The sequence below is a fragment of the Ranitomeya variabilis genome, chromosome 2, assembly GCF_051348905.1.
Source record: "Ranitomeya variabilis isolate aRanVar5 chromosome 2, aRanVar5.hap1, whole genome shotgun sequence".
NCBI classification, from domain to species: Eukaryota; Metazoa; Chordata; class Amphibia; order Anura; family Dendrobatidae; genus Ranitomeya; species Ranitomeya variabilis.
Window position 1 is genome coordinate 420,634,164 of NC_135233.1, and position 27,533 is coordinate 420,661,696.

Genomic DNA, 27,533 nt, shown 5'->3' on the forward strand with positions numbered 1-27,533 from the left:
AGATAGATAGATAATAGATAGATGATAGATAATAGATGATATATAGATAATAGATAGATAGATAATAGATAGATGATAGATGGATAATAGATCGATAGATGATAGATGATAGATAATAGATAGATAATAGATAGATAATAATACAGTAGATGATAGATGGATAATAGATAATAGATAGATGATAGACAATAGATAGATAATAGATAGATGATAGATAGATAAATAAATAATAGATAGATAATAGATAGATAGATAGATAATAGATAGATAATAGTTAGATAAGATGGATTATAAATAGATAGATAATAAATAGATAATATTTAGATAGATAATATATAGATAGCTATATGATAGATACTAGATAGATAATTGATAGATAATAGATAGCTGATAGACAATAGATAACATATAATAGATGGATAATATATATAATATATAGATAATAGATAGAGAAAATGAGGAAGCAGCACACCATTAATTTACTGCGGAAAAGCTATTTTATCGGCCTATTTGCGCAACGTTTCTGCTCTGTGTGTGATCTTTCTTCAAGCCTTCTCACACACAGAGCCCAAACGTCACACAAATAGGCCGATAAAATAGCTTTTCCGCAGTAAATTAATGGTGTGCTGCTTCCTCATTTTCTCCATTATAGGGACTGGTATGAAGCTTTGCACCCAATTGTTCTAATTTTTCCAGGTGCTGTTTTTTCCTTTTGATGATAGATATTGGATAGATAGATAATAGATAGATGATAGATAATAGATAGACAGATAGATAATAGATAGATAGATAGATAGATAGAATAGATGATACATAATAGATACATAGATAATAGATAATAGATGATAGATAGAAAGATAGGTAGATAGAATAGATGATAGATAGATGATACATAATAGATAGATGATACATAGATAATAGATAGATGATAGATAATAGATGTGACAAGTTCTCTCTGTTTTGCTTTGGTCCCTTCAGGTTCTTTGACCTTTGAAAATTATTTATAAAAATAAAAAACACAGCAAATGTTATAAAGTAATAAAACACAACGCACCATTTTCCCACTACAGTCAACCAGTGGCGTCAGTGGTCATGTGCTGCATTACTCACATCACTTAAGAATGGCACTGTTTTGTCACAATGTTACATAGGACTGCAGGTGACATCTGGTACATTATCTGTACTCAGAGAGTTATCACTGTGTTGTCTGTGGTGTTACATAGGACTGCAGGTGGCATCTACTACATTATCTGTACTCAGAGAGTTATCACTGTGTTATCTGTGGTATTACATAGGACTGCAGGTGACACCTACTACATTATCTGTACTCAGAGAGTTATCACTGTGTTATCTTGGTCTTACATAGGACTGCGGGTTACATCTACTACATTATCTGTACTCAGAGAGTTATCACTGTGTTATCTTAATGTTACATAGGACTGCAGGTTACATCTGCTACATTATCTGTACTCAGAGAGTAATCAGTTTATCGGTGGTGTTACATAGGACTGCAGGTGACATCTACTACATTATCTGTACTCAGAGAGTAATCAGTTTATCGGTGGTGTTACATTGGACTGCAGGTGACATGTACTACATTATCTGTACTCAGAGAGTTATCAATGTGTTATCTGTGCTGTTACATAGGACTGCAGGTGACATCTACATTATCTGTACTCAGAGAGTTATCACTGTGTTATCTATGATGTTACATAGGACTGCAGGTGATATCTACTACATTATCTGTACTCAGAGAGTTATCACTCTGTTACAGTTATATGAAAAAGTTTGGGCACCCCTATTAATCTTAAGTTTAATGTTTTATAAAAATTGCTTTTTTTGCAACAGCTATTTCAGTTTCATATATCTAATAACTGTTGGACACAGTAATGTTTCTGCCTTGAAATGAGGTTTATTGTACTAACAGAAAATGTGCAATCTGCATTCAAACAAAATTTGACAGGTACATAAGTATGGGCACCCTTATCATTTTCTTGTTTTAAATACTCCTACCTACTTTTTACTGACTTACTAAAGCACTTTTTTTTGTTTTGTAACCTCATTGAGCTTTGAACTTCATAGCCAGGTGTATGCAATCATGAAAAAAGCTACTTAAAGTGGCCACTTGCAAGTTGTTCTCCTGTTTGAATCTCATCTGAAAAGTGGCATCATGGGCTCCTCAAAACAACTGTCAAATGATCTGAAAACAAAGATTATTCAACATAGTTGTTCAGGGGAAAGATACAAAAAGCTGTCTCAGAGATTTAACCTGTCAATTTCCACTGTGAGGAACATAGTAAGGAAATGGAAGAACACAGGTACAGTTCTTGTTAAGGCCAGCAGTGGCAGGCCAAGAAAAACATCGGAAAGGCAGAGAAGAAGAATGGTGAGATCAGTCAAGGACAATCCTCAGACCACCTCCAGAGAGCTGCAGCATCAACTTGCTGCAGATGGTGTCACTGTGCATCGGTCAACTATACAACGCACTTTGCACAAGGAGAAGCTGTGTGGGAGAGTGATGCGAAAGAAGCCGTTTCTGCAAGCACGCCACAAACAGAGTCGGCTGAGGTATGCAAAAGCACATTTGGAGAAGCCAATTTCCTTTTGGAAGGTCCTGTGGACTGATGAAACCAAGATTGAGTTGTTTGGTCACACAAAAAGGCGTTAAGCATGGCGGCAAAAAAACACAGCATTCCAAGAAAAACACTTGCTACCCACAGTAAAATTTGGTGGAGGTTCCATCATGCTTTGAGGCTGTGTGGCCAATGCCGGAACCGGGAATCTTGTTAAAGTTGAGGGACGCATGGATTCCTCTCAGTATCAGCAGATTCTTGACAATAATGTTCATGAATCAGTGACAAAGTTGAAGTTACGCAGGGGATGGATCTTTCAGCAAGACAATGATCCAAAACACCCATCCAACTCTACTCAGACATTCATGCAGAGGAACAATTAGGCTAGGTTCACATTGCGTTAGTGGGTGATCGCTAACGGACAGCGTTGCACGGCGAAAATGTCGCAATTAACGCCGTGCAACGGGTCCGTTAGCGCACCCATTGACAGCAATGTAAATTTCGCCTGTAGCGCATCACTAGCGCGTGCCTTTTTCGGCTCGCGCTAGCGATGTGCCGTTCTTTTGTAGCGCGCCTCGGACGCTGCTTGCAGCGTCCGCGGCGCGCCCGAGGTCCGTGCCCCGCTCTCGCAGATCGGGGATCTGCGAGAGCGGGGACGTTAGCGCGACCCCTAAATGCGGCCCCTACAAAAACATTGCGTTAGCGCAATCCGCAAGCGCTAGCGCTAAACGGATTGCCCTAACGCAATTTGAACCTAGCCTTACACTGTTCTGGAATGGCCATCCCAGTCCCCAGACCTGAATATCATTGAACATCTGTGGGATCATTTGAAGAGGGCCGTCCATGCTCTGCGACCATCAAACTTAACTGAACTGGAATTGTTTTGTAAAGAGGAATGGTCAAAAATACCTTCATCCAGGATCCAGGAACTCATTAAAAGCTACAGGAAGTGACTAGAGGCTGTTATTTTTGCAAAAGGAGGATCTACTAAATATTAATGTCACTTTTCTGGTGAGGTGCCCATACTTATGCACCTGTCAAATTTTGTTTGAATGCAGATTGCACATTTCTGTTAGTACAATAAACCTCATTTCAAGGCAGAAACATTACTGTGTCCAACAGTTATTAGATATATGAAACTCAAATAGCTGTTGCAAAAAAACCCAATTTTTATAAAACATTAAGTTTAAGATTAATAGGGGTGCCCAAACTTTTTCATATAACTGTATCTGTGGTGTTACATGGGACTGCAAGTGACATGTACTACATTATCTGTACTCAGAGAGTTATCACTGTGTTATCTGTGGTGTTACATAGGACTGCAGGTGACATGTACTACATTATCTGTACTCAGAGAGTTATCATTCTGTTATATGTGGTGTTACATAGGACTGCAGGTGACATGTACTACATTATCTGTACTCAGAGAGTTATCAATGTGTTATCTGTGCTGTTACATAGGACTGCAGGTGACATCTACATTATCTGTACTCAGAGAATTATCACTGTGTTATCTATGGTGTTACATAGGACTGCAGGTGACATCTACTACATTATCTGCACTGATTTATCACTGTGTTATCTGCGGTGTTACATAGGACTGCAGGTGACATCTCCCCCTGTCCGTCTCTGCTTCTCTGGCTGCCGCTGTCTGGGCGGTGATGCGCGGTTTATCGCTTGACCTTTATATATTCATATACAATCAATAGCCACTTAGCCGCGCACCTTCCCCGAGAGCTTCCCGGCTGATAAGCGGCGGCTCTCACTGATCTCTGCAGCTTGGAGTTTACTGCAATCTCTTGAAGGAAAATAGGAAATATTGCGCCGACCGTCAGATGTTTGGCTTTGCTCGTGGCTGGCGAGACTTCCTGCTGCTCTGCTGAAAATCAGTGTCGCTGCCCTCACCCTCCGCTGCTCGCCCTCCGCTCCTCTGTCTCCGCTCCTCACCATCCGCTTCTCGCCCTCCGCTCCTCACCATCCGCTCCTCGCTCTCCGCTCCTCTCTCCGCTGCTCGCCTTCCACTCCTCTCTGCGGCTCGCCCTCCGCTGCTCGCCGTCCGCTCCTCGTCATCCGCTCCTCGCCCTCCACTGCTCACCTTACGCCTGCTCAACCCCCGTTCCTCACCCTCTGCTGCTCGCCCTGGGCTCCTCACCCTCCACTGCTCGTCCTCCATTCTTCGCCCTCGGCTCTTCGCTCTCCGCTGCTCGCCGTCCGCTCCTCACCCTCCGCTCCTCTCTCTCCACTCCTCTCTCTCCACTGCTCGCCTTCCGCTCCTCGCCGTCCGCTTCTCTCTCCACTGCTCGCCCTCCACTCCTCGCCCTCCACCTCTCTCTCTCCACTGCTCGCCCTCCATTCCTCACCTTCCACTGCTCGCCCTCCGCTAGTCACCCTCCACTCCTTGTCCTCCGCTGCTCGTCCTCCACTCTTCGCCCTCTTCTCCTCACCCTCCGCTCCTCACCCTCCGCTCCTCGTCCTCCGCTGCTCACCCTCCACTGCTCACCCTCCACTCCTCTCTCTCCGCTGCTCGCCCTCCCCTCCTCGCCCTCCGCTCCTCACCCTCGGCTCCTCGCCCTCCGCTGCTCGTCCTCCACTGCTCACCCCCAGCAGCTCACCGTCCGCTCCTCACCCTCAGCTACAGATACTGAACCTGTCACTTACTTTGCATGATTAAAGGAAGCATTTCGCACAGAAGTATTGATCAGCGCGGCTGCAATCTTTTTAAGTCATTTCATCGCGGCATAATGAAAAATATGCTACTTAAAACAGAATCTCCAATTACCTTCCCCCGCAGCCGCCACAGAGGATTTGCCATCTGTATAAAGTTTTATTACCGGTAAGAGCAGATTGGCACAGAATGGAAAGTGGCATCAGGTGCAATCATGTCCACTCCGCCTAGAATGGATCAGCAAGGTGACCTCCGCTGATAGCGGCGCAGCCGTACCGACAGGGTAGAGCCGGCGTGACGGTGTGATAAGTGCCCAGCGCTTGGTGTAAGGGTCACCCGGACTGAAGGTGTCACATCGGCTACCAGATGGAAACATTCTCAGGAGTGATCCTGCACATGGGAGGTTGTGACGCCTCTCCTTGACGTGCGGGGGGACACTCCTGATAGCGGGGCGGGAGACTCCCGATAGCGGGGAACACTCCTGATAGCGGGGGGCACGCCTGATAGCGGGGTGGGAGCACTCCTGATAGCGGAGCATGGCACTCCTGATAGCGGGGCGGGAGCACTCCTGATAGCGGGGTGGGGCACTCCTGATAGTGGGGGGCACTCCTGATAGCGGGGGGCACGCCTGATAGCGGGGCGGGAGCACTCCTGATAGCGGAGCATGGCACTCCTGATAGCGGGGCAGGAGCACTCCTGATAGTGGGGGGCACTCCTGATAGTGGGGCACTACTGATAGTGGGGGGCACTCCTGATAGCGGGGGGCACTCCTGATAGTGGGGGGCACTCCTGATAGCGGGGGGCACTCCTGATAGCAGGGCGAGGGCACTCCTGATAGCGGGGAGCACTCCTGATAGCGGGGCGGGGGCACTCCTGATAGTGGGGTGGGGCACTCCTGATAGTGGGGCGGGGGCACTCCTGATAGCGGGGAGCACTCCTGATAGCGGGGGGCACTCCTGATAGCGGGGCGAGGGCACTCCTGATAGCGGGGAGCACTCCTGATAGCGGGGCGGGGGCACTCCTGATAGTGGGGGGCACTCCTGATAGCGGAGGGCACTCCTGATACCAGGGCGGGGGCACTCCTGATAGCGGGGAGCACTCCTGATAGCGGGGAGCACTCCTGATAGCGGGGCGGGGGCACTCCTGATAGTGGGGGGAACTCCTGATAGCGGAGGGCACTCCTGGTACCAGGGCGGGGGCACTCCTGATAGCGGGGAGCACTCCTGATAGTGGGGGGCACTCCTGATAGCGGGGTGGGGGCACTCCTGATAGTGGGGGGCACTCCTGATAGCGGAGGGCACTCCTGATAGCAGGGCGGGGGCACTCCTGATAGCAGGGAGCACTCCTGATAGTGGGGGGCACTCCTGATAGCGGGGTGGGGGCACTCCTGATAGTGGGGGGCACTCCTGATAGCGAGGAGCACTCCTGATAGCGGGGCGGGGGCACTCCTGATAGCGGGGCGGAGGCACTCCTGATACCGTCACAGTCTGTAGAGTGTAAGCTCAGGGGTCCAGGACATCGCTGTGCTGCCACTCTCAGGTTTCCTATTGCTTTTCCTTCTTTTTGTCTTTCTCACTTCTATCTTGTGGTAGCGGGTAGATGATGGCGGAGTGTAATATATATATAACGCTTTGTATTATTTGTGCTTTGCGCCAAACATTCAAAACGGTGAACGTGGGTCATGAGTTTTGTACAAAACCAAAGAGCTTTTAGTTTTCGCCTCTTACCTTTTTTGTGACTTTTTAGTTCACAAAACAATCAGACGTTCTGCTCAAATAAATTTGTTCAAAAATTATAGAAGTAGAAAAAAAATCACACTGGGGGAATTTGCACAAAAAGTTAGCAACTTTTTAAAAGTCGCAATTTATGAATTAGCCACAAACTTTTAGAGACTGCCAAACCTCACACACAATGCAAAAACTAACAAATAAATGCACCGTATAATAGTCGTTAAAAAAGGCGCAAACTAAAAGAACAATAAGACACAAATGCAAAACAAGCAAAAAAATACAAAATTAGAAAAAAAAGCCCAAATATAATAATTTCCCAAAGTCTCCACGGTGCAGATCATAGATCTCAGTTTTCACAGGTTGTTACATTGTTACATCCACCTCCATCCCGTCACACAGGATCTTCTGCTGCTTCGCTCGGTCTCGTCAGATCTCCCATTAATGCCGCAGATCGTCTCGTATTCTGGGCGATCAGCGTTACCGCACACCGTCCCTTCACATTAACCGTCTCCTATCTCGCTGCATACGGCAGGATTCACACTGCGTTTTAGGGGCATTTTTATACCTTTCTTATCATTTGCAGACTACGTTTTTGTCTACAAGACTTAAAAATTGCCAGAAAAAAACACTTGTTACAAAATCAAAATAGAAAACAACCGGAAACACAGGAAAAATCGTCTCAATGAGCGATTAAAAAAACAAAGTCACCTTCCATCCAACTCCAGGACTAACTGCCCCCCACAAGGCAAAATGTAACTCTGCCCCCCGGGGTCCCCCAGATCTGGTCCTCAGTGATCGGCCGATTACCCCTGAGTACAGTTCACAACCACAGAGGCAAAACAAAAAACTTCTGAAAACTTAGAATGAAAGATCTTATGTGGATGTGAGAGAGCAATAAATGATCCCAGCACAAGCACTACCTCCAGCCTCCACAGACCTCACCAGCCCCCGCAGACCTCACAAGTACTACCTCCAGCCTCTGCAGACCTCACCAGCGCTGCCTCCAGCCTCCATGGACCTCACCAGAGCTGCCTCCAGCCCCCGCAGACCTCACCAGCGCTGCCTCCGCAGACCTCACCAGCGCTGCCTCCAACCCCCGCGGACCTCACCAGCGCTGCCTCCAGCCCCCGCGGACCTCACCAGCACTGCCTCGAGCCTCCGCGGACCTCACCAGTGCTGTCTCCAGCCCCCGCAGACCTCACCAGCGCTGCCTCCAACCCCCGCGGACCTCACCAGCGCTGCCTCCAGCCCTCGCAGACCTCACCAGCGCTGCCTCCAGCCTCTGCAGACCTCACCAGCGCTGCCTCCAGCCTCCATGGACCTCACCAGCGCTGCCTCCAGCCCCCGCAGACCTCACCAGCGCTGCCTCCAGCCCCCGCGGACCTCACCAGCGCTGCCTCCAGCCCCCGCGGACCTCACCAGCGCTGCCTCCAGCCCCCGCGGACCTCACCAGCGATGCCTCCAGCCTCTGCGGACCTCACCAGTGCTGCCTCCAGCCCCCGCAGACCTCACCAGCGCTGCCTCCAACCCCCTCGAACCTCACCAGCACTGCCTCCAGCCCTCGCAGACCTCACCAGCGCTGCCAACAGCCCCCGCAGACCTCACCAGCGCTGCCTCCGCAGACCTCACCAGCACTGCCTCCAACCCCCGCGGACCTCCCCAGCACTGCCTCCAGCCTCTGCAGACCTCCCCAGCACTGCCTCCACTTCTCCCTCCGCCAGGTCCTGTGGCCTTCACCAGCGCTGTCCCATTGACTTTCTGCTGGACTCTTAGGGCTCCTACTCACTTGCGCGAGACTCGAATGAGTCTCGCACGGCAATACCCAGCACTGCACCTGGCAACACAGGAGCGGAGTGAGCGGCTGCATGTATTCCTATGCGGCCGCACGCTCCGATCTGAGTGCCGGGTGCAGAGCCTTGTTTTAAACATGCGAGACTCATCCGAGTTGCTCACAAGTGAGTAGGAACCCTTAGATGAAGTTTCCTCATGGATAGGATTCAGACTCATAGTGAACCAAAGGACGGGGCGCTGAGCCGAGAAGCCCCTCACAGACGCAGTGAGCCCCTCTGGGTGCATTGTTGGTCAGGACAATATCTGACTAATGCGGCATTTAGATTGTGAGCCCAATGGGGACAGGGACCGAAGTGAGTGACGACCATCTGTGTATAGCGCTGCGGCATATGTGGCCGCTACATAAAGGTAAAGACTATGTATACACGGAGGGTGACCCCGAGGCAGCACGTACTCCAGTGCGGCCACTTCAGCCCCTCTCATACATTTGTCGTCTTGGAGACACCTGCCCGCGTCCTCGCCATAAGTGCTGCTGCAACGACCCCGCAGATCCGCTGTTCACACTCCGGATAATTGCACCTTTTTAGAGGAGATCAATGTCAGACATCTGGCGGCCATTAGAACCGGCGGCTGCGGCCACACGGCGTCTTCTGGAGATGGATCGCGAGATTGTGAGTGAAGTGCTCGAGCTGACACCGATCCCGAAAGGTAAAATGCCCCTGATCAGCCGCGGACACCGGGGACTACTCCATTAACGCTGCCCTGTCTGCGCGGGGAGCCACGCAGGTCCTCTATACCGGTCTGCTGAGGAGGATGAGGGTGATGTGGAGGATGAGGGTGGAGGATGAGGGTGATGAGGAGAATGAGGGTGATGAGGAGAATGAGGGTGATGAGGAGAATGAGGGTGATGTGGAGGATGAGGGTGATGTGAAGGATGAGGGTGCTGTGGAGGATGAGGGTGATGAGGAGGATGAGGGTGATGAGGAGGATGAGGGTGATGAGGAGAATGAGGGTGATGAGGAGAATGAGGGTGATGAGGAGAATGAGGGTGATGAGGAGGATGAGGGTGATGAGGAGGATGAGGGTGATGAGGAGGATGAGGGTGATGAGGAGGATGAGGGTGATGAGGAGGATGAGGGTGATGAGGAGGATGTGGAGGATGAGGGTGATGAGGGTGATGAGGGTGATGAGGAGGATGAGGGTGATGAGGAGGATGAGGGTGATGAGGAGGATGAGGGTGATGAGGAGGATGAGGGTGATGAGGAGGATGTGGAGGATGAGGGTGATGAGGGTGATGAGGAGGATGAGGGTGATGAGGAGAGTGAGGGTGATGAGGAGGATGAGGATGATGAGGAGGATGTGGAGGATGTGGAGGATGTGGAGGATGAGGCTGATGTGGAGGATGAGGGTGATGTGGAGGATGAGGGTGATGTAGAGGATGCGGGTGATGTGGAGGATGAGGGTGATGTGAAGGATGAGGGTGATGTGGAGGATGAGGGTGATGTGGAGGATGAGGGTGATGTGGAGGATGAGGGTGATGTGGAGGATGAGGGTGATGTGGAGGATGAGGGTGATGAGGAGGATGAGGCTGATGAGGGTGATGTGGAGGATGAGGGTGATGTGGAGGATGAGGCTGATGAGAATGAGGGTGATGTGGAGGATGAGGGTGATGTGAAGGATGAGGGTGATGTGGAGGATGAGGGTGATGAGGAGGATGAGGGTGATGAGGAGGATGAGGGTGATGTGGAGGATGAGGGTGATGTGGAGGATGAGGGTGATGTGGAGGATGAGGGTGATGTGGAGGATGAGGATGATGAGGAGGATGAGGGTTATGAGGAGGATGAGGGTGATGAGGAGAATGAGGGTGATGAGGAGGATGTGGAGGATGAGGAGGATGTGGAGGATGAGGCTGATGTGGAGGATGAGGCTGATGTGGAGGATGAGGGTGATGTGGAGGATGAGGGTGATGTGGAGGATGAGGGTGATGTGGAGGATGAGGGTGATGTGGAGGATGAGGCTGATGTGGAGGATGAGGGTGATGTGGAGGATGAGGGTGATGTGGAGGATGAGGGTGATGTGGAGGATGAGGGTGATGTGGAGGATGAGGGTGATGTGGAGGATGAGGGTGATGAGGAGGATGAGGGTGATGTGAAGGATGAGGGTGATGTGGAGGATGAGGGTGATGAGGAGGATGAGGGTGATGTGGAGGATGAGGGTGATGAGGAGGATGAGAGTGATGAAAATCAAAGTTTCATGACTTGTACCGGTAACGTGTAACTGTAATTAACCCTTCCCAGACTGGGGGTCACACACATCCCCGATATTACCGGGTGTCTGCATTGACCACAGCTCCTAATTGCACTCTGATGAGGAAGGTCGGGTTCGTTTTCCTCCTTGGGACCACCTGATATAGACGCCCCTCCATGTGTCAGTAATGAGCCCTCCGCTCGCCGTTATTCGCCTTTTTTTTCCATTCGTGAATTTTTCAACCTTTGCAAAATTTTCAATTGTACAATTAAAAGAAATAAATCTGCGTCTGTGAGAATCGGCGCTCAGGGTCCAGCGTGTCTGCCCCCTCCCCCGACCGCTCCCGTCCCTCCTGCCAGACCCCACATATGTGGACAACCAAAAACTAGTTTCCTGTCAGTCCGTCCTTCACATGTCTCATCTGAAAAGTAAATGAGTTCCGCTCCAGCCCGAGGATCTCTCCCCCGGCGGCGGCGCAGCGGCGGCGTCTGATGCCTCCTGCTCTCCAGTCTATTAATAGGAGGAATCTGCAGACGCCGGGAATCAATGAACACAAGGAAAAAAAACAGGAGAGATGAGTGTGGAGGAAGGAGCGATGGCACCCGGAGCCGGCAGAGCCAGTGTGCGGAGCCATGCTGCAGTGCAGAGCGAAGACTACAGAATAAAGAGGAGCAGAGCAGCGAGCAGAAGCGTGCCGAGCGGAGCAGTGTGCAGAGCGGCAGGCATCCCCCGCCACAATCACGTACAAAGCAGCGAGTGATAAATAACGGCGGACTCACCGTCCTCCTTGTCCAGCACCATCCTCCCAGAGGCTGCAGGGAGCCCGAGCTCGGCTGCTCCGCCGTCACCAGGAGCCTCCAACACGGAGAGGAGACAGAGCAGGCGAGGAAGCGGCCGGTTGTCCTCTGCTGGGTCCAGGGACTGCTCAGCCTCCTGATCCCTGCGCCGTGCAGAAGCCACCGCCGGGGCGCTGCTGACGGGGGCACCGGGCTCCCACGACACCTCGTCTGCAGGATCTAATGTAATTGTGGCCCCGGCTGCAGGATCTGAAATGACAGAATCTCCGTCTGTGGGAGCTGGTGCCGGCGTGTGCTCCCTGCCGCTGCTGCCGGAGAAATGCGCCGGCTTCTCCCAGACCCTCAGATCCCCTCGTTAATTAAATCAATTCATTATGCTGAGATCTGATTAGCCGCCCATCCCCCTCCTTTGAATCAATTATTCAATACACAAACATAATTGGCTGTGCGAGGGGTGTCTAAGTATTAGCTTATTTAACTCCAAGGACACTAATTACCCCCAGGGCAAGAGAACTTTTCTCATTAATTCTGACAAAACACAAAAGCGCAGTCAGTGAGCGAACGTGTGAGGAGGGAGGATGACACGGGCACGGCGGAGGACCTGAGCAGAGACCCGGGCTGCTCTGTGTCTGCACACCGTGTGTGCCCCGATCATACACCGGCCACCAAAGATACGAGCCGAGGGTGGCCACATCTCCCGAGCCTGTGCAGCCGCCACGTGACATCACTGTAGTGTATGATGACATCACTGTAGTGTATGATGACATCACTGTAATATATGATGACATCACTGTAGTGTATGATGACATCACTGTAATATATGATGACATCACTGTAGTGTATGATGACATCACAGTGATATCATCATACACTATAGTGATATCATATATTACAATAGTGTATGACGACATCACTGTAATATATGACATCACTGTAGTGTATGATGACATCACTGTAATATATGATATCACTATAGTGTGTGATGATATCACTGTAATATATGACATCACTGTAGTGTATGATATCACTGTAGTGTATGATGACACCATTGTAGTGTATGATGACATCAATGTAGTGTATGGTGACATCATTGTAGTGTATGATGATATCACTAGTGTATGATGACATCACTGTAATATATGATGACATCACTGTAATGTATGATGATATCACTGTAGTGTATGATGACATCACTGTAATATATGATGACATCACTGTAATGTATGACGATATCACTGTAGTGTATGATGACATCACTGTAATGTATGATGATATCACTGTAGTGTATGATGATATCACTGTAGTGTATGATGACACCATTGTAGCGTATGATGACATCACTGTAGTGTATGATGATATCACTGTAGTGTATGATGACATCTGTCACGGTTCATGGGGAAGATACCTTTATCATCCCCACCGCTCGCACCAATTTGCTATGAACCGGGGTTGTTTGGTTGCCCCTGGTTCCTTTCTAAAGGGGATTTGTCTATATCCCACTTCCCAGTTCCGGTTTGGAACTTGCAGCTCTCTGGCACCCCCTTACCCTCAGGTCAGAACGGGTACTGCACCTAGGATAATTAGTCGCCAGAAAGGCTTCAATACTTTGTACTGGCTAATGGGCACACTGCAGCGAGGGCGATATAACTATTCCTACTCAGGCGGGAAGAATAATTATCAACGCCATCCGTCGCAACAAAGCCTCCCAAACGCACAGAACAGATCCGCTGCCACCAGCTCCGATTTATTAATTAATAACTGGTCCAGAGCCAACCCAGATTAGTAGCGTAATTCACTTCAGAGGACGTGACCATACGTTATAGAGCAAGGAGAAACAAAAGTAGTAATTTTATATATTTTTCTCCAAAAAGGTAGGCAGTGTTTACAGAACTGTAAAAAGGTATTATAAGAGTAGACAAGTAGCGTATATACAGTACAATTACAAATAAAATTGGATTAAAGTTGAAAAACACTTACAGTTCATTCATATCATTTCATTTCATGGCTGACCATGTGCTGTGGGGGATGGGCACACATCTAGATACATCACAGGTCTGTCTTGCAGCTAAGCCCAGGACAAAAGACTAGTAAAGACTGAGGTATCATTGTTATCTCCATGCCCAAAACCAAGGCACTCCCACTGTGTTGACGTCACTCAGAGGCTGAATACTCCCCTTTCTTAGAGTTATGACAAGCCATTTGTCAGGAAATAGAAGTTCTGATTACTCAATTACCCATACAGGGCTCTCAGCTGCAGTTTCCTCTGCCTGCCAACACAAGGCTGGAATTATGAGCCACTCTTTCTCCCTCTGCCTGTGTGTGTAATCCTAACCCCTCATTTCCCCCGTCCCTCAAGAATTTATGTGGCGGCAGACAAGTCTCCCTACCCTACTCATTCCCCCCTTCCACCTGGTACTGGTTAAAACTGGTATAGAAAGAATGAGCTTCTATTGTTCTTTGAAGGTTATATATATTGGCACCGATCAGGGCTAGAGATATAAGGATTACATACTCTGGATGTCCATCGAAGGATCTATGACTCCCTGAAATCGCTAGAAGCTAAACCCAAGTGCAAAGAGTGGGTTTTTCTGTAAGCGAGTCATGTAACTACGCCGTTTACACTTAAAAGAATCACCCCGACGTGGTGCATCTCCTGATCATTGCATCTTTCATATACGAGGTTCGTACAGTGAGCTAGGCATAAAAATGGGTGCCGTAACTCTAAGAAAAGGGGAGGATTTAGCCTCTAAGTGAGGTCACCACAAAGGGAGTGCCTTGGCTTTAGGCTAGGAAATGAGTGAAGCAGCAGTCTTCATGTGTCTTGTCTGGGGTCTAGCTGCTATACAGGGGTGATGCATCTGGATATATGCTCGCCCTTCCCCCACAGCACACAGTCAGCCATGAGATAAGATGATATAACGAAATGTAAGTGTTCTTTTCAACTTTAATACCATTTTATTTGTAATTGTACTGTACATATGACACTTGTCTTCTTTATAATATAATTTTATACCTCTGTGAACACTGCCTACCTTTTTTTGGAGTAAAATATAAAATTACTAGTTTCTCTCTCCTTGCTCTATAACGTACGGTCATGTCCTCTGAAGTGAATTACGCTACTAATCTGGGTTGGCTCCGAACACGTTAATAATTAGGAAATTGGAGCTCGTGGCAGCGGATTTGTCCTGTGCACTTGGGAGGCTTTGTAGCGACTGGTGGCGTGTATAATTATTGTTCCTGCCTGAGTGGGAGTAGTTAAATCGCCCTTGCTGCAGTGTGTAAGTAAGGCAGCCTTTCTGGCGACTAATTATCCTAAGGTGCAGTACCTTAGGAGAGCTGCAAGTTCCAAACCGGAACTGGGAAGTGGGATATAGATAAATCCCCTTCAGAAAGAACCAGGGGCAACCAAACAACCCTGGTTCATGACAAATTGGTGTGAGTGGTGGGGATGAGAAAGGTATCCTCCCCGTGAACCATGACACCATTTCTATACATTACTCGGTGTATGAACCTCAGCGACGAACTACAGCATTATCATGATGCTCACCACGTCATGGGGGTTCATTTAAGCATAAACACGGCGTACACCTATGACCCGCTTATGGAGAAATCCGTTCCTTGCATTTTGTTGGCTTAGATTCTAGCGATTTCCGTGAGGGATAGATTTCTCGGTGGACATTCGGAATATGTAACCCTCATTTCGCTTTCCATGAACGGTGCCAGTAAACATAACTTTTCAAGAACAAAAGAGGCCCATGCAGTTTGGGAAATGGCTGTACCAGCTTTAGCTGGTATCTGGCGAGAGGGGGGATGAGGGGTTTAGGGTGAGACTGGCTTTCGCAGCACAGAGCCACAAAAATTCCACCGTGGAGCTGGCACGCTGATCTCCCATTACAACTATATAGCAGGGGGGGAGTTGCCTGCAGGCTAAGAGAGAAGAGCTTTCTAGGCAGAGTGAAGAGGGGGGTTGGAAAAGCCCACCGTGTGTGTGTTTCTGAAAAGCCATGGACCTTTTAGGTATATACTCAAAACATGGCATAACATGGTATGATGATATGTCACGTTAATATATAAAATAGTGTATACATTTCACTTAGTTTTCCCGTGTTATCACACATGCTGGGGGTTAGTCCGACCCCCTTTCTTCGCTTCTGCTGCTGTGTGTGTGTGTGAATCCTAAACCTCTCATTCCCTCCCACCAAAAAAATGTTTATGGCCCCTGTAGCTGTGGTAGACAATTCTCCCATCTAGTACCAGCTGAAACTGGTATAGTCTCTCTCAAAAGACATGAGGTTCTTTGCTCTATTATAGTGAGATATTGGGCCACCGATTTGGGCTAGAACAATAAGGAGTACATATTGCGAATTGCCATCGGTAGTTCTGTCAACCACTGTTAGCGCTAGCAGCTAAACACAACGAGTACAAAGTGTGGATTTCTCCTGAACCGTGTGGAACAACTAGTATGAATTTGGTATCATTGAATAGCTAATTTCAAAATAAGATGAATGATGTGTGTGTTGTGACTCTTCTAGACTCTCAAGTCAAGTTATGAGAATTATAAGTATTGCTGGTAAAATCTGTAACTTTGAGGAGAGGGGAGGGTGCAGGTAAACCCGCCCATTTAGTGATGTCACAAGCCTGCAAGTATAAGGCACGGCACTCATCCCAACCTTCATTCTTGCCTGAGGAGCTGTTACAGCAAGGCCCTCTGATGAACTGGGATATTTGGCTCCGCCCACCAGCATGGTTAGCTGAAATGATCTGAGCACATGTGAGTGTTACTTTCTGTTTTAATCCCTGTTTGTTTTTATAATTGCTGTACATACTTTAAATTGTCTCATCTTGTAAAATCTTGATATGCCTTTTACAAACACTGCCTAATCTTTTTATGCAGTAAAAGCTATAATATTTACTACCTTCGTCCCCTTGCTCTAAAACGTACCCTAAGTCTTCTGAAGTTAATTACGCTACTAATTTGGGTTTGCTCGAACCCCTCTCTAGGAGAAATCTGAGCTAGTGGCAGCGAAGTGTGTTCTGGGCTAGGTGGGTACAGCTGGCAGCAACGGAAAGGGGTTTTATAAGCTACTGTCTAGCTGCGGCCTGAGCATTTATAATTCCCTCGCTGCAGCGTGCCTGCTAGCCCGTTCACAGTGAAGCAGCCCGTCTGGCGACTAATTATCCTAGGTCATTAGAAAGATACCAGTAGAATAAAAATACCCATCAATTTAGAACCACTCATAAATTAATTGCATATAAAGGAGGACATAGAGTCAAACAATTACCAAATATACAAAATTTATTACATCAAAAATTCACATAGTAAAAATAGATATTATGGGTCAAGTACATAACTTAAGTGAACTATACCCAGGTGTGATTAAATGACCAAAAGTCTACACTAGGAAACCTGGAAGGATAGGCATATGTTTACATATAAATAATTAAACAGCAACCTGGTGCGACTTGTATTACTGAATACTGTCTTACGGAACACCGTTCCATTTGATTCTTTCAGAAAGCCACCCGTCGCTCTATGATGGCTATATTGAAACAACTGCCTAGTTGTATATAACAAAGTAAAGGTAATAGTTACCCATTTCAAATTCCAGTTCCTGTGAGGACCTCGATCAACCCCAACGCGCGTTTCGCGTGCTCAAAAAGCCTCGCTTCCTCAGGGGGCGTGGCTTAATCTAAGTCTCAGTCCAGTCTAAATACTGTGCCGTTCCGGTCACATGACCGTCCGGCTACCTAGAGAGAGAAAAAAAAAACAACCAGCACCCCTAATGTGAACACGTGCACAGCTGCAAGCTGCATCATATAGACAAAAAAACACAGCAGCACATGTACATGAATCTAGGCCATGTGAAAACACATACAAATATTCAATATGAATTATACTTAAAAAATATTTTTTTACAATTTTTTTTTTTTTTTAATTTTTTTTTCATAAAACTTACAGTAATGAAGATTCTTAGCGCATAAATTGGCCAATTCATGTGTGCCCATCAACCACGGCAAGGTGATCTCCCTCTGATGGGTCCTACTCTACCGTACATGCCACTCTTGGGCCACCAGCCTACAACCATGTGAAAACACAGACAAATATTCAATATGAATTATACTTCAAAAATATTTTTTTACAAATTTTTTTTTTTTTTTTTTTCATAAAACTTACACATGGCCTAGATTCATGTACATGTGCTGCTGTGTTTTTTTGTCTATATGATGCAGCTTGCAGCTGTGCACATGTTCACATTAGGGGTGCTGGTTGTTTTTTTTTTCTCTATTTAGTTATTGGATGTGGCTGCATCCATACTGATCTTGCACTCCTCCCATTGACCTTGCAGGTGGCGGTAATCAGCTCTACCTGCCCATAAATTGTAGGTTTAGCCCAGAGTGACATGTTTTGTCCATAGTTGTAGGCTGGTGGCCCAAGAGTGGCATGTACGGTAGAGTAGGACCCATCAGAGGGAGATCACCTTGCCGTGGTTGATGGGCACACATGAATTGGCCAATTTATGCGCTAAGAATCTTCATTACTGTAAGTTTTATGAAAAAAAAATTTTTGAAAAAAAATAAATAAATAAAAAAAATTTGTAAAAAAATATTTTTGAAGTATAATTCATATTGAATATTTGTCTGTGTTTTCACATGGCCTAGATTCATGTACATGTGCTGCTGTGTTTTTTTGTCTACATCCGGCTACCTATCTATACTTGGTTGAGATGCGCTTGCGCTAGCTTGGCGTCCTATCGTCATGGCAACCCATGACGTAGAGCCGCCGCTAGTTTTAGGTGTGCAGTCATGTGATCTCCCTACTGTTATATCCGTGCTTAGTTCAGCTGCGCATGCGCGGGCATCACGTCCCGTAGTCATGTCAACCCGCATCGTGGAGCCCGCGTCAATCCAGGTCACGTGAACGGGCCGGCGCCTAGCCCACACCACGCCCCTAGGAGAGACGCGAGCTCCTATGACCGAGAAGACACCAGTAGAGGACATGTGATATCCGCTTAGACAGATTGTATGTGAGTTAAGATTACAAAAAGTGCCTACATAGTTTGATATGTGTAAATAAAAGTGCGTATAGTGCTTATTACTGCATATCCCTATTATTGGACTAATAAATCCAATTATATATAATACTATAACAAATTCAAAAATGCAGAATACAATAAATTTGTGTAAATAAGAGTGAATGAATAATACCCCTTAGTGCCAATATGAAGATATTAAGAAAGTACTTATGCCTTACACAATATCAATCAACTCATGAAAACTAGATAAAACAATATATTTTTGATTGAATATAGAAAAATGGGGCCGCAAAGAGGTTTTCTATGGACATAAATAATGGATCAAATGCAATGATCACCATATGTCGATTCTATGTCACATGATCCACTTGATAGTCATAGATGTTCTCAGATGTATCATTGGTGTCCAAAAAAGTCTCTTGTTATATGAGATGCCATCTTCTTTCTTTGTCCCATCATAAAGTTCTGATAAGGTGCCTTTCCGTCCCATCTCTATTTCATTTAGGGTGTATCAATCAAAGCTAAATGAACAAAAAACTCACAATTAAAAACACATAGACTAAGAAAATAGATTAAAATCTGGATGGAGTATAGTGGAATGGAATGGGCAATTTAGTAACTATGGGAAGGGATGCAAGATGTCAAGAATGCTACAAATAAGAGGAAAAACCATGTGCCTCATTCAACCCCTTAGGGGCCAAGGTTCCCAAAATGGTGATCCACCTCCATTCCCTTTGTGCTAACAAACGTTGAATGTCTCCTCCTCTAATCCCACATTGAATATGTTCGATGCCCCTAACCAAGAGGAATCCAGGGTTACATTTATGGTACTCTTTAAAATGGCGTGGAATAGTTTTTACTTTAGAGATGTCCATCTCTATTTCCGCCGCCATAATATCCCTGACATGCTCCCGCGTGCGGGTGCCTAACCGTCTTGACGTTAGCCCAATGTAAATTTTGGGGCAACTACACACTGCGTAGTAGATGACCTGAGTCGTATTGCAAGTGATGTGATGTTTTATGGGAAAATTTTTCCCGTCCACTGATTGAAACTCAAATGTCCGACTGATATTTTTACATGAGATGCAGTTTCCACATGGAAAGCATCCCATGGGTGGACCTCTTGAGCCAAATGAATTTTTTGGAATGGAAGGGACATAATGACTAGATACTAGGATATCCCTAAGATCTCTACTCCTTCTGGACGTCATCATTGGATGTTCTGTCAGGAGTTTAGAGAGTGTTGGATCAGTCATTAACACACTCCAATATTTCTGGAGACAATTCCTCATTGTAGTCCATTCCCCATTAAATGTGGATATGAACCGAATTACATCATCCTGTTTTGGTTTCTCCTTTTTCTGAGGATATAGTAAGGCCTCACGTGTTTGGGATTTTGCCCTTAGGTACCCTTGCTTAATACATCTATTACTATAGCCTCTTGCTTTGAATCTCTCTCGAAGATCATCGGCCTGTTTCTCAAACTTGGATTCGGAGGAACAAATTCTTCTCATCCTGAGGAGCTGCCCAACCGGGATGGCCCTGATCAGTGGCGTAACTACAAAGTTATGGGCCCCGGTGCGAACTTCCAAATGGGGCCCCCCCCGCCATAAAATTCAATGTAAGCCCCATAGAATACAATGCAGCCCCCCTCATAGTATAATGCAGCCCCTCCATACAGGGGCAGTGACAAAGACACGAGCAAATGGTGACGAGGGGGCAGAGGAGAGGGAACAAGGGGGCAAGGAAGACAGGCACTAGGGGACACATGGGGGCTAGGAGGCAGGGGAGAAGGATACAAGGGGTCTAGTGGGCAAGGGAGACTGACACAAGTGGGCAAGGGAGACTGACACAAAGGGCACACGGGGACTAGTGGACAAGAGAGACTGGCACACGGGGACACGGACTAGTGGGCAAGGGAGACTGACACACGGGGAATAGTGGGCAAGGGAGACTGATACAAGGGGACTAGTGGGCAATGGAGACTGACACACGGGGACAAGGGACAAGCACAAGGGGACAAGGGAGACAGGCACAAGGGGACACATAGGGACTAGTGAGCAAGAGACTGACACAAGGGGACAAGGGATACAAGCACAAGGGGACACACAGGGACAAGTGGGAAAGGGAGACTGACACACAGGGACTAGTGGGCAAAGGAGACTGACACAAGCACAAGGGGACAAAGGAGACTGACACAAGCACAAGGGGACATAGGAGACAGGCACATGGGGACACACAGGGACTAATGGGCAAGGGAGACTGGCACACGGGGACACAAGCATAAGGGAGACAGGCTCAAGGGGACACACAGGGACTAATGGGCAAGGGAGACTGGCACACGGGGACAAGGGACACAAGCATAAGGGGACAAGGGAGACAGGCACATGGGGACACACAGGGACTAATGGGCAAGGGAGACTGGCACATGGGGACACAAGCATAAGGGAGACAGGCTCAAGGGGACTCACGGCCCCCTGACCTGCCAGAGCCGCTTGCAGCTGCGACCGTAGTAGTTACGCCGCTGCCTCACACACACACATACTACAGATATCACACACACACTACAGATATCACACACACACATCATACTACAGATATCACACACACACATCAGTTATTACACACACTACAGATATCACACACACATCATATTACAGATATCACACACATACTACAGTTATCACACACACACACTACAGATATCACACACACACATACTACAGATATCACACACACACACACATCATACTACAGATATCACACACACACACACACTACAGATAACACACACACACACACTACAGATATCACACACACACACACATACACACACTACAGATATCACACACACACACATCATACTACAGATATCACACACATACTACAGTTATCACACACACACTACAGATACCACACACACACACACACACACACACACACACACACCAGAGATACCAGCTCATATACACAACTCACAATCTCCTCTCTGGTACAGGGGTGGCTGATGTAAACCGGCTGCAGCTCCTCAGCTTCTCCTGACTAAGGCTAGTTTCACACTAGCGTCGGGCCGACGTTCCCGACGCTAGTGTGGTCTCCGCCGCACAACGGGGGCAGCGGATGCATTTTTCCCACGCATCCGCTGCCCCATTGTGAGGTGCGGGGAGGTGGGGGCGGAGTTCCGGCCGCGCATGCGCGGTCGGAAAAAGTGGACCGTCGGGAGCAAAAAACGTTACATGTAAGGTTTTTTTCTCCCGACGGTCCACTACCACACGCCCAAGCGTCGCAAAACGGACGCGACGTTTGGCAATGCGTCGCAAATGCGTCGCTAATGTTAGTCTATGACGAAAAAACGTATCCAGCAAGAACTTTTGCTGGATGCGTATTTTTGGCAAAACGACGCATTTGCGACGTATTGCAGTTAACGCTAGTGTGAAACTAGCCTAAAGCGGCTCTGTCCCGCACCTCCCCCCTGCTCTCGCCTTCTGTCCCGGGGTTATTTTGGCTTTCTCTTAAAGGGAACCTGTCACCCCGTTTTTTCCGTATGAGATAAAAATACTGTTAAATGGGGCCTGAGCTGTGCATTGCAATAGTGTAGTTTGTGGACCCCGATTCCCCACCTATGCTGCCAAAATACGTTACCAAAGTAGTCGTTTTCGCCTGTCAATCAGGCTGGTCTGGTCAGATGGGCGTGGTGTCTTCCCCCAGATCTTGCTTAGTTTTCCGTTGGTGGCGTAGTGGTGTGCGCATGCCCAAGGTCCCGAATCCACTGCACAGGGGAGTGAAAATAGCGTGATGTGCGACATTTCATTGGTGATCGGTGGGGGCGGCCATCTTCCTTTGGCCGCGCGTGCGCAGAAGCGGCGCTCTGCTGGCCGCGGCTTCAGGAAAATGGCCGCAGGATGCCGCGCGTGCCCAGATGGAGATCGCGGCGGCCATTTTCCTGAAGCAGAGATGCGACACCTCGTACACACCCGACTCCGCTCCGTACACCCCCGGCTCCGCTCCGTACACCTCGTACACCCCCGGCTCCGCTCCGTACACCTCGTACACACCCGGCTCCGCTCCGTACACCTCATGCACACCCGGCTCTGCTCCGTACACCTCATGCACACCCGGCTCTGCTCCGTACACCTCATACACACCCGGCTCTGCTCCGTACACCTCATACACACACTGCTCTGCTACATCCACCCAAACCCCTCCTGACCTCACACAAAAGCTTACCCTCCAGCACGATGACAAACAGCACTGCACTACTGTCCTGCACTACACGGAAGCCCTTGATCATGTGACTCCAACTCCTCCCCTCCTGTGACCTCATCACAGGTCCTGTGCGCACAGAGCAGTGGCAGCTATAGTAGTGGTGTGCGGCTCTCTGCGGTGGAGGGGCTCTGCTGCGGGTCAAGTGCAGTCCCACCCGTGATCGCGAGTGCACGCGCAGCAGGGCCTGTAAGGAAGAATTATTTAAAGGGCCGGCGGCCCATTTTGTAGCTTAGAGTTCTTAGGAGCCGACTGGGTGGGCCCCTAAGCACTGCGGGCCCCGTCGCAATTGCGACCCCTGCGACCGCGGTAGTTACGCCCCTGGCCCTGATGGTACTATAGGGATGACTCGAACCTGCATGCAACAGAGAGTTGACAGAGAATGAAGCAAAAAGCAAAACATTGATCATTTCACACAACTCCAAAAATGGGCCAGACAAAAGTATTGGCACCCTCAGCCTAAGGCTATGTGCACACGTCGCGGATTTTGCTGCGGATCCGCAGCGGATTTGACGCTGCGGATCCGCAGCAGTTTTCCCAAAGTTTACAGTACCATGTAAACCTATGGGGAAAAAAAACCGCTGTGCACATGCTGCAGAAAAATCCGCGTGGAAACGCAGCGGATTATTTTCCGCAGCATGTAAATTCTTTGTGCGGATTCCGCAGCGGTTTTCAACCAGCACCAATAGGAAAGTGCAGTTGAAAACCCGCAGAGGAATCCGCAGAAGAAACCGCGAGAAAATCCGCAGTGAAAACCGCAGTGGTTTTGCACTGCGGATTTTCCAAATCCGCTGCGGAAAAATCCGCAGCAGAATCCGCAACGTGGGCACATACCCTAATACTTGGTTGCACAACCTTTAGCCAAAATAACTGCGACCAACCACTTCCGGTAACCATCAATGAGTTTCTTACAATGCTCTGCTGGAATTTTAGACCATTCTTCTTTGGCAAACTGCTCCAGGTCCCTGATATTTGAAGGGTGCCTTCTCCAAACTGCCATTTTTAGATCTCTCCACAGGTGTTCTATGGGATTCAGGCCTGGACTCATTGCTGGCCACCTTAGAAGTCTCCAGTGCTTTCTCTCAAACCATTTTCTAGTGCTTTTTGAAGTGTGTTTTGGGTCATTGTCCTGCTGGAAGACCCATGACCTCTGAGGGAGACCCAGCTTTCTCACACTGGGCTCTACATTATGCTGCAAAATTTGTTGGTAGTCTTCAGACTTCATAATGCCATGCACACGGTCAAGCAGTCCAGTGCCAGAGGCAGCAAAGCTACCCCAAAACATCAGGGAACCTCCGCCATGTTTGACTGTAGGAACCGTGTTTTTTTTTTAATGCCTCTTTTTTCCTCCTGTAAACTCTATGTTGATGCCTTTGCCCAAAAAGCTCTACTTTTGTCTCATCTGACCAGAGAACATTCTTCCAAAACGTTTTAGGCTTTTTCAGGTAAGTTTTGGCAAACTCCAGCCTGGCTTTTTTATGTCTCGGGGTAAGAAGTGGGGTCTTCCTGGGTTTCCAACCATACAGTCCCTTTTCATTCAAACGCCGACGGATAGTACGGGTTGACACTGTTGTACCCTCGGACTGCAGGGCAGCTTGAACTTGTTTGGATGTTAGTCAAGGTTCTTTATCCAACATCCGCACAATCTTGCGTTGAAATCTCTTGTCAATTTTTCTTTTCCGTCCACATCTAGGGAGGTTAGCCACAGTGCCATGGGCTTTACACTTCTTGATGACACTGCGCACGGTAGACACAGGAACATTCAGGTCTTTGGAGATGGACTTGTAGCCTTGAGATTGCTCATGCTTCCTCACAATTTGGTGTCTCAAGTCCTCAGACAGTTCTTTGGTCTTCTTTCTTTTCTCCATGCTCAATGTGGTACACACAAGGACACAGGACAGAGGTTGAGTCAACTTTAATCCATGTCAACTGGCTGCAAGTGTGATTTAGTTATTGCCAACACCTGTTAGGTGCCACAGGTAAGTTACAGGTGCTGTTAATTACACAAATTAGAGAAGCATCACATGATCTTTGGAACTGTGCCAATACTTTTGTCCACCCCCTTTTTTATGTTTGGTGTGGAATTATATCCAATTTGGCTTTAGAACAATTCTTTTTGTGTTTTTTTCATTTAAGACAAATTAAATGAAGATAATAATACCAAAGAATTTGTGATTGCAATCATTTTCAGGAAGAAACTGAGTATTATCTGACAGAATTGCAGGGGTGTCAATACTTTTGGCCATGACTGTATATGATGACACCATTGTAGTGAATGGTTACATCACTGTAGTGTATGATGACATCACTGTAGTATACAATGACATCACTGTAGTATACAATGAAATCACTGTAATGTATGATGATATCAGTGTAGTATATGACACCATTGTAGTGTATGATGACATCACTGTAGTGTATGGTGACATCACTGTAGTGTATGATGACATCACTGTAGTATACGATGACATCACTGTAGTGTATTGTATGATATCACTGTAGTGTATGACATCACTGTAGTGTATGATGATATCACTGTAGTGTATGATGACACCATTGTAGTGTATGATGATATCACTGTAGTGTATGATGATATCACTGTAGTGTATGATGAAACCATTGTAGTGAATGGTGACATCACTGTAGCATATGATGACATCACTGTAGTGTATGATGACATCACAGTATATGATGACACCATTGTAGTGTATGATGACATCACAGTATATGATGACACCATTGTAGTGAATGATGACATCACTGTAGTGTATGATGACATCACTGTAGTGTATGATGACATCACTGTAGTATACGATGACATCACTGTAGTGTATGATGAAATCACTGTAGTGTATGACATCACTGCAGTGTATGATGATATCACTGTAGTATATGACATCACTGCAGTGTATGATGACATCACTGTAGTATATGACACCATTGTAGTGAATGGTGACATCACTGTAGTGTATGATGACATCACTGTAGTATACGATGACATCACTGTAGTGTATTGTATGATGATATCACTGTAGTGTATAATGATATCACTGTAGTGTATGATGATATCACTGTAGTATATGATGACCCCATTGTAGCATATGATGACATCACTGTAGTATGATATCACTGTAGTATATGATGACATCACAGTAGTATATGATGACATGATTGTAGTGAATGGTGACATCACTGTTGTGTATTATGTCATCATTGTAGTATATGACACCATTGTAGTGAATGGTGACATCACTGTAGTGTATGATGACACCATTGTAGTGTATGATGACATCACTGAGGCATTCTTGGCTCCTTGCAGCCTTAGTACATCATACAGCAGTATTAGTGCAATAAGTTATTACAGAGTCAAACAAAGGCTGACAGGTCTGTAATAGGAAAGTGTGCATGACATACAGTATGCGTGACATACAGCCTGCTATCCAAGAAGTATTGTTTCTCCTTGCGGAGATCGACATGCTAAGCATGCCGAGATGAGGAGACTTAAAGCCGCAATGCTCCTCTGGGAAATATGCTAATTATGCAAATTGTCTTTTCAGAGAGGAAGAGAACTAGAACCCTAGTGCCACCTATTGGAAGGTAGCAATCCTACAAGTCAATGTTGACCCTTTAACGAGCCTTGTCACATGACTTAGGATAATAGCCAAACCAGAATCTCAATTGAGATTGGCTATTATCCTAAGTCATGTGACAAGGCTCGTTAAAGGGTCAACATTGACTTGTAGGATTGCTACCTTCCAATAGGTGGCACTAGAGTTCTAGTTCTCTTCCTCTCTGAAGAGACAATTTGCATAATTAGCATACAGCCTGCATGACATACAGTGTGCGTGTGGTCCCTGAGCGAGCGCCTCAGTCACCATCTTCTCCCATCATTAGCAGCGGTCATGATGGCGAATGTGTTATGAAAGTGTAGTCTCTTCTTTCTTTCTCTCTATTATTATATCCTTCTTTCTCTCTCTTTTCCTCCTTCCCTCTCTCCTCTTCTTTCCTGGACTTCCTGTGGTCTCTTCTTTATTTTATTTCTCTTTTTCATTATCTCCTTCTTTCTCCTTTTCTCTTTGATTATCTCCCTCTTCTTTCTCTCTCTTTTCCTCCTTTCCATTGTCTGGCTCTTCCCTCACCTTCCCGCCATCTCCTCTTTCTATTATTATATCCTTTCTCTCTTTTCCTCCTTCTCTCTCTCTTCTTCTGTTTCCTTCCTGTGGTCTCTTCTTTCTTTCTCTTTTTCATTATCTCCTTTTTCTTTCTCTCTCTATTCCTCCTTCCCTCTCCCGTCTTCTTCACTCGCCTTCCTGTGGCCTCTTCTTTCATTATCTTCTTTCTCTCTCGTTTCCTCCTTCTCTGCTTCTACCCTCGCTATCCTGCGGTCTCTTTTTTCTCTCTCTTTTCCTCCTTCCTTCTCTCGTCTTCTTCCC

General features: G+C 47.2%; 1 protein-coding gene and 1 long non-coding RNA gene across 3 annotated transcripts in view; both read right to left on the minus strand.

Moving 5' to 3' along the window:
• LMO1 (LIM domain only 1) overlaps window positions 1-12,141 on the minus strand; it is a 117,836-nt gene extending 105,695 nt beyond the window's left edge. The window contains exon 1 of one of the 2 annotated variants that reach the window (XM_077286616.1): window positions 11,786-12,141. In XM_077286616.1, the coding sequence (XP_077142731.1) occupies window positions 11,786-11,807 (22 nt within the window). In that variant the 5' untranslated portion in view covers window positions 11,808-12,141. Of the gene's footprint in view, window positions 1-9,338; window positions 9,360-11,785 lie in introns of those variants that run through there. The other variant, XM_077286617.1, reaches the window with a different exon arrangement.
• A 6,318-nt stretch (window positions 12,142-18,459) lies between these two features.
• On the minus strand, window positions 18,460-23,146 carry LOC143809535 (uncharacterized). Its single transcript, XR_013222324.1, has 3 exons — window positions 23,065-23,146; window positions 22,480-22,606; window positions 18,460-19,358 (listed from the first exon to the last, which is right to left on the minus strand). It is a non-coding gene; the product is annotated as an uncharacterized LOC143809535 (long non-coding RNA).
• Window positions 23,147-27,533: the final 4,387 nt, after the last annotated feature.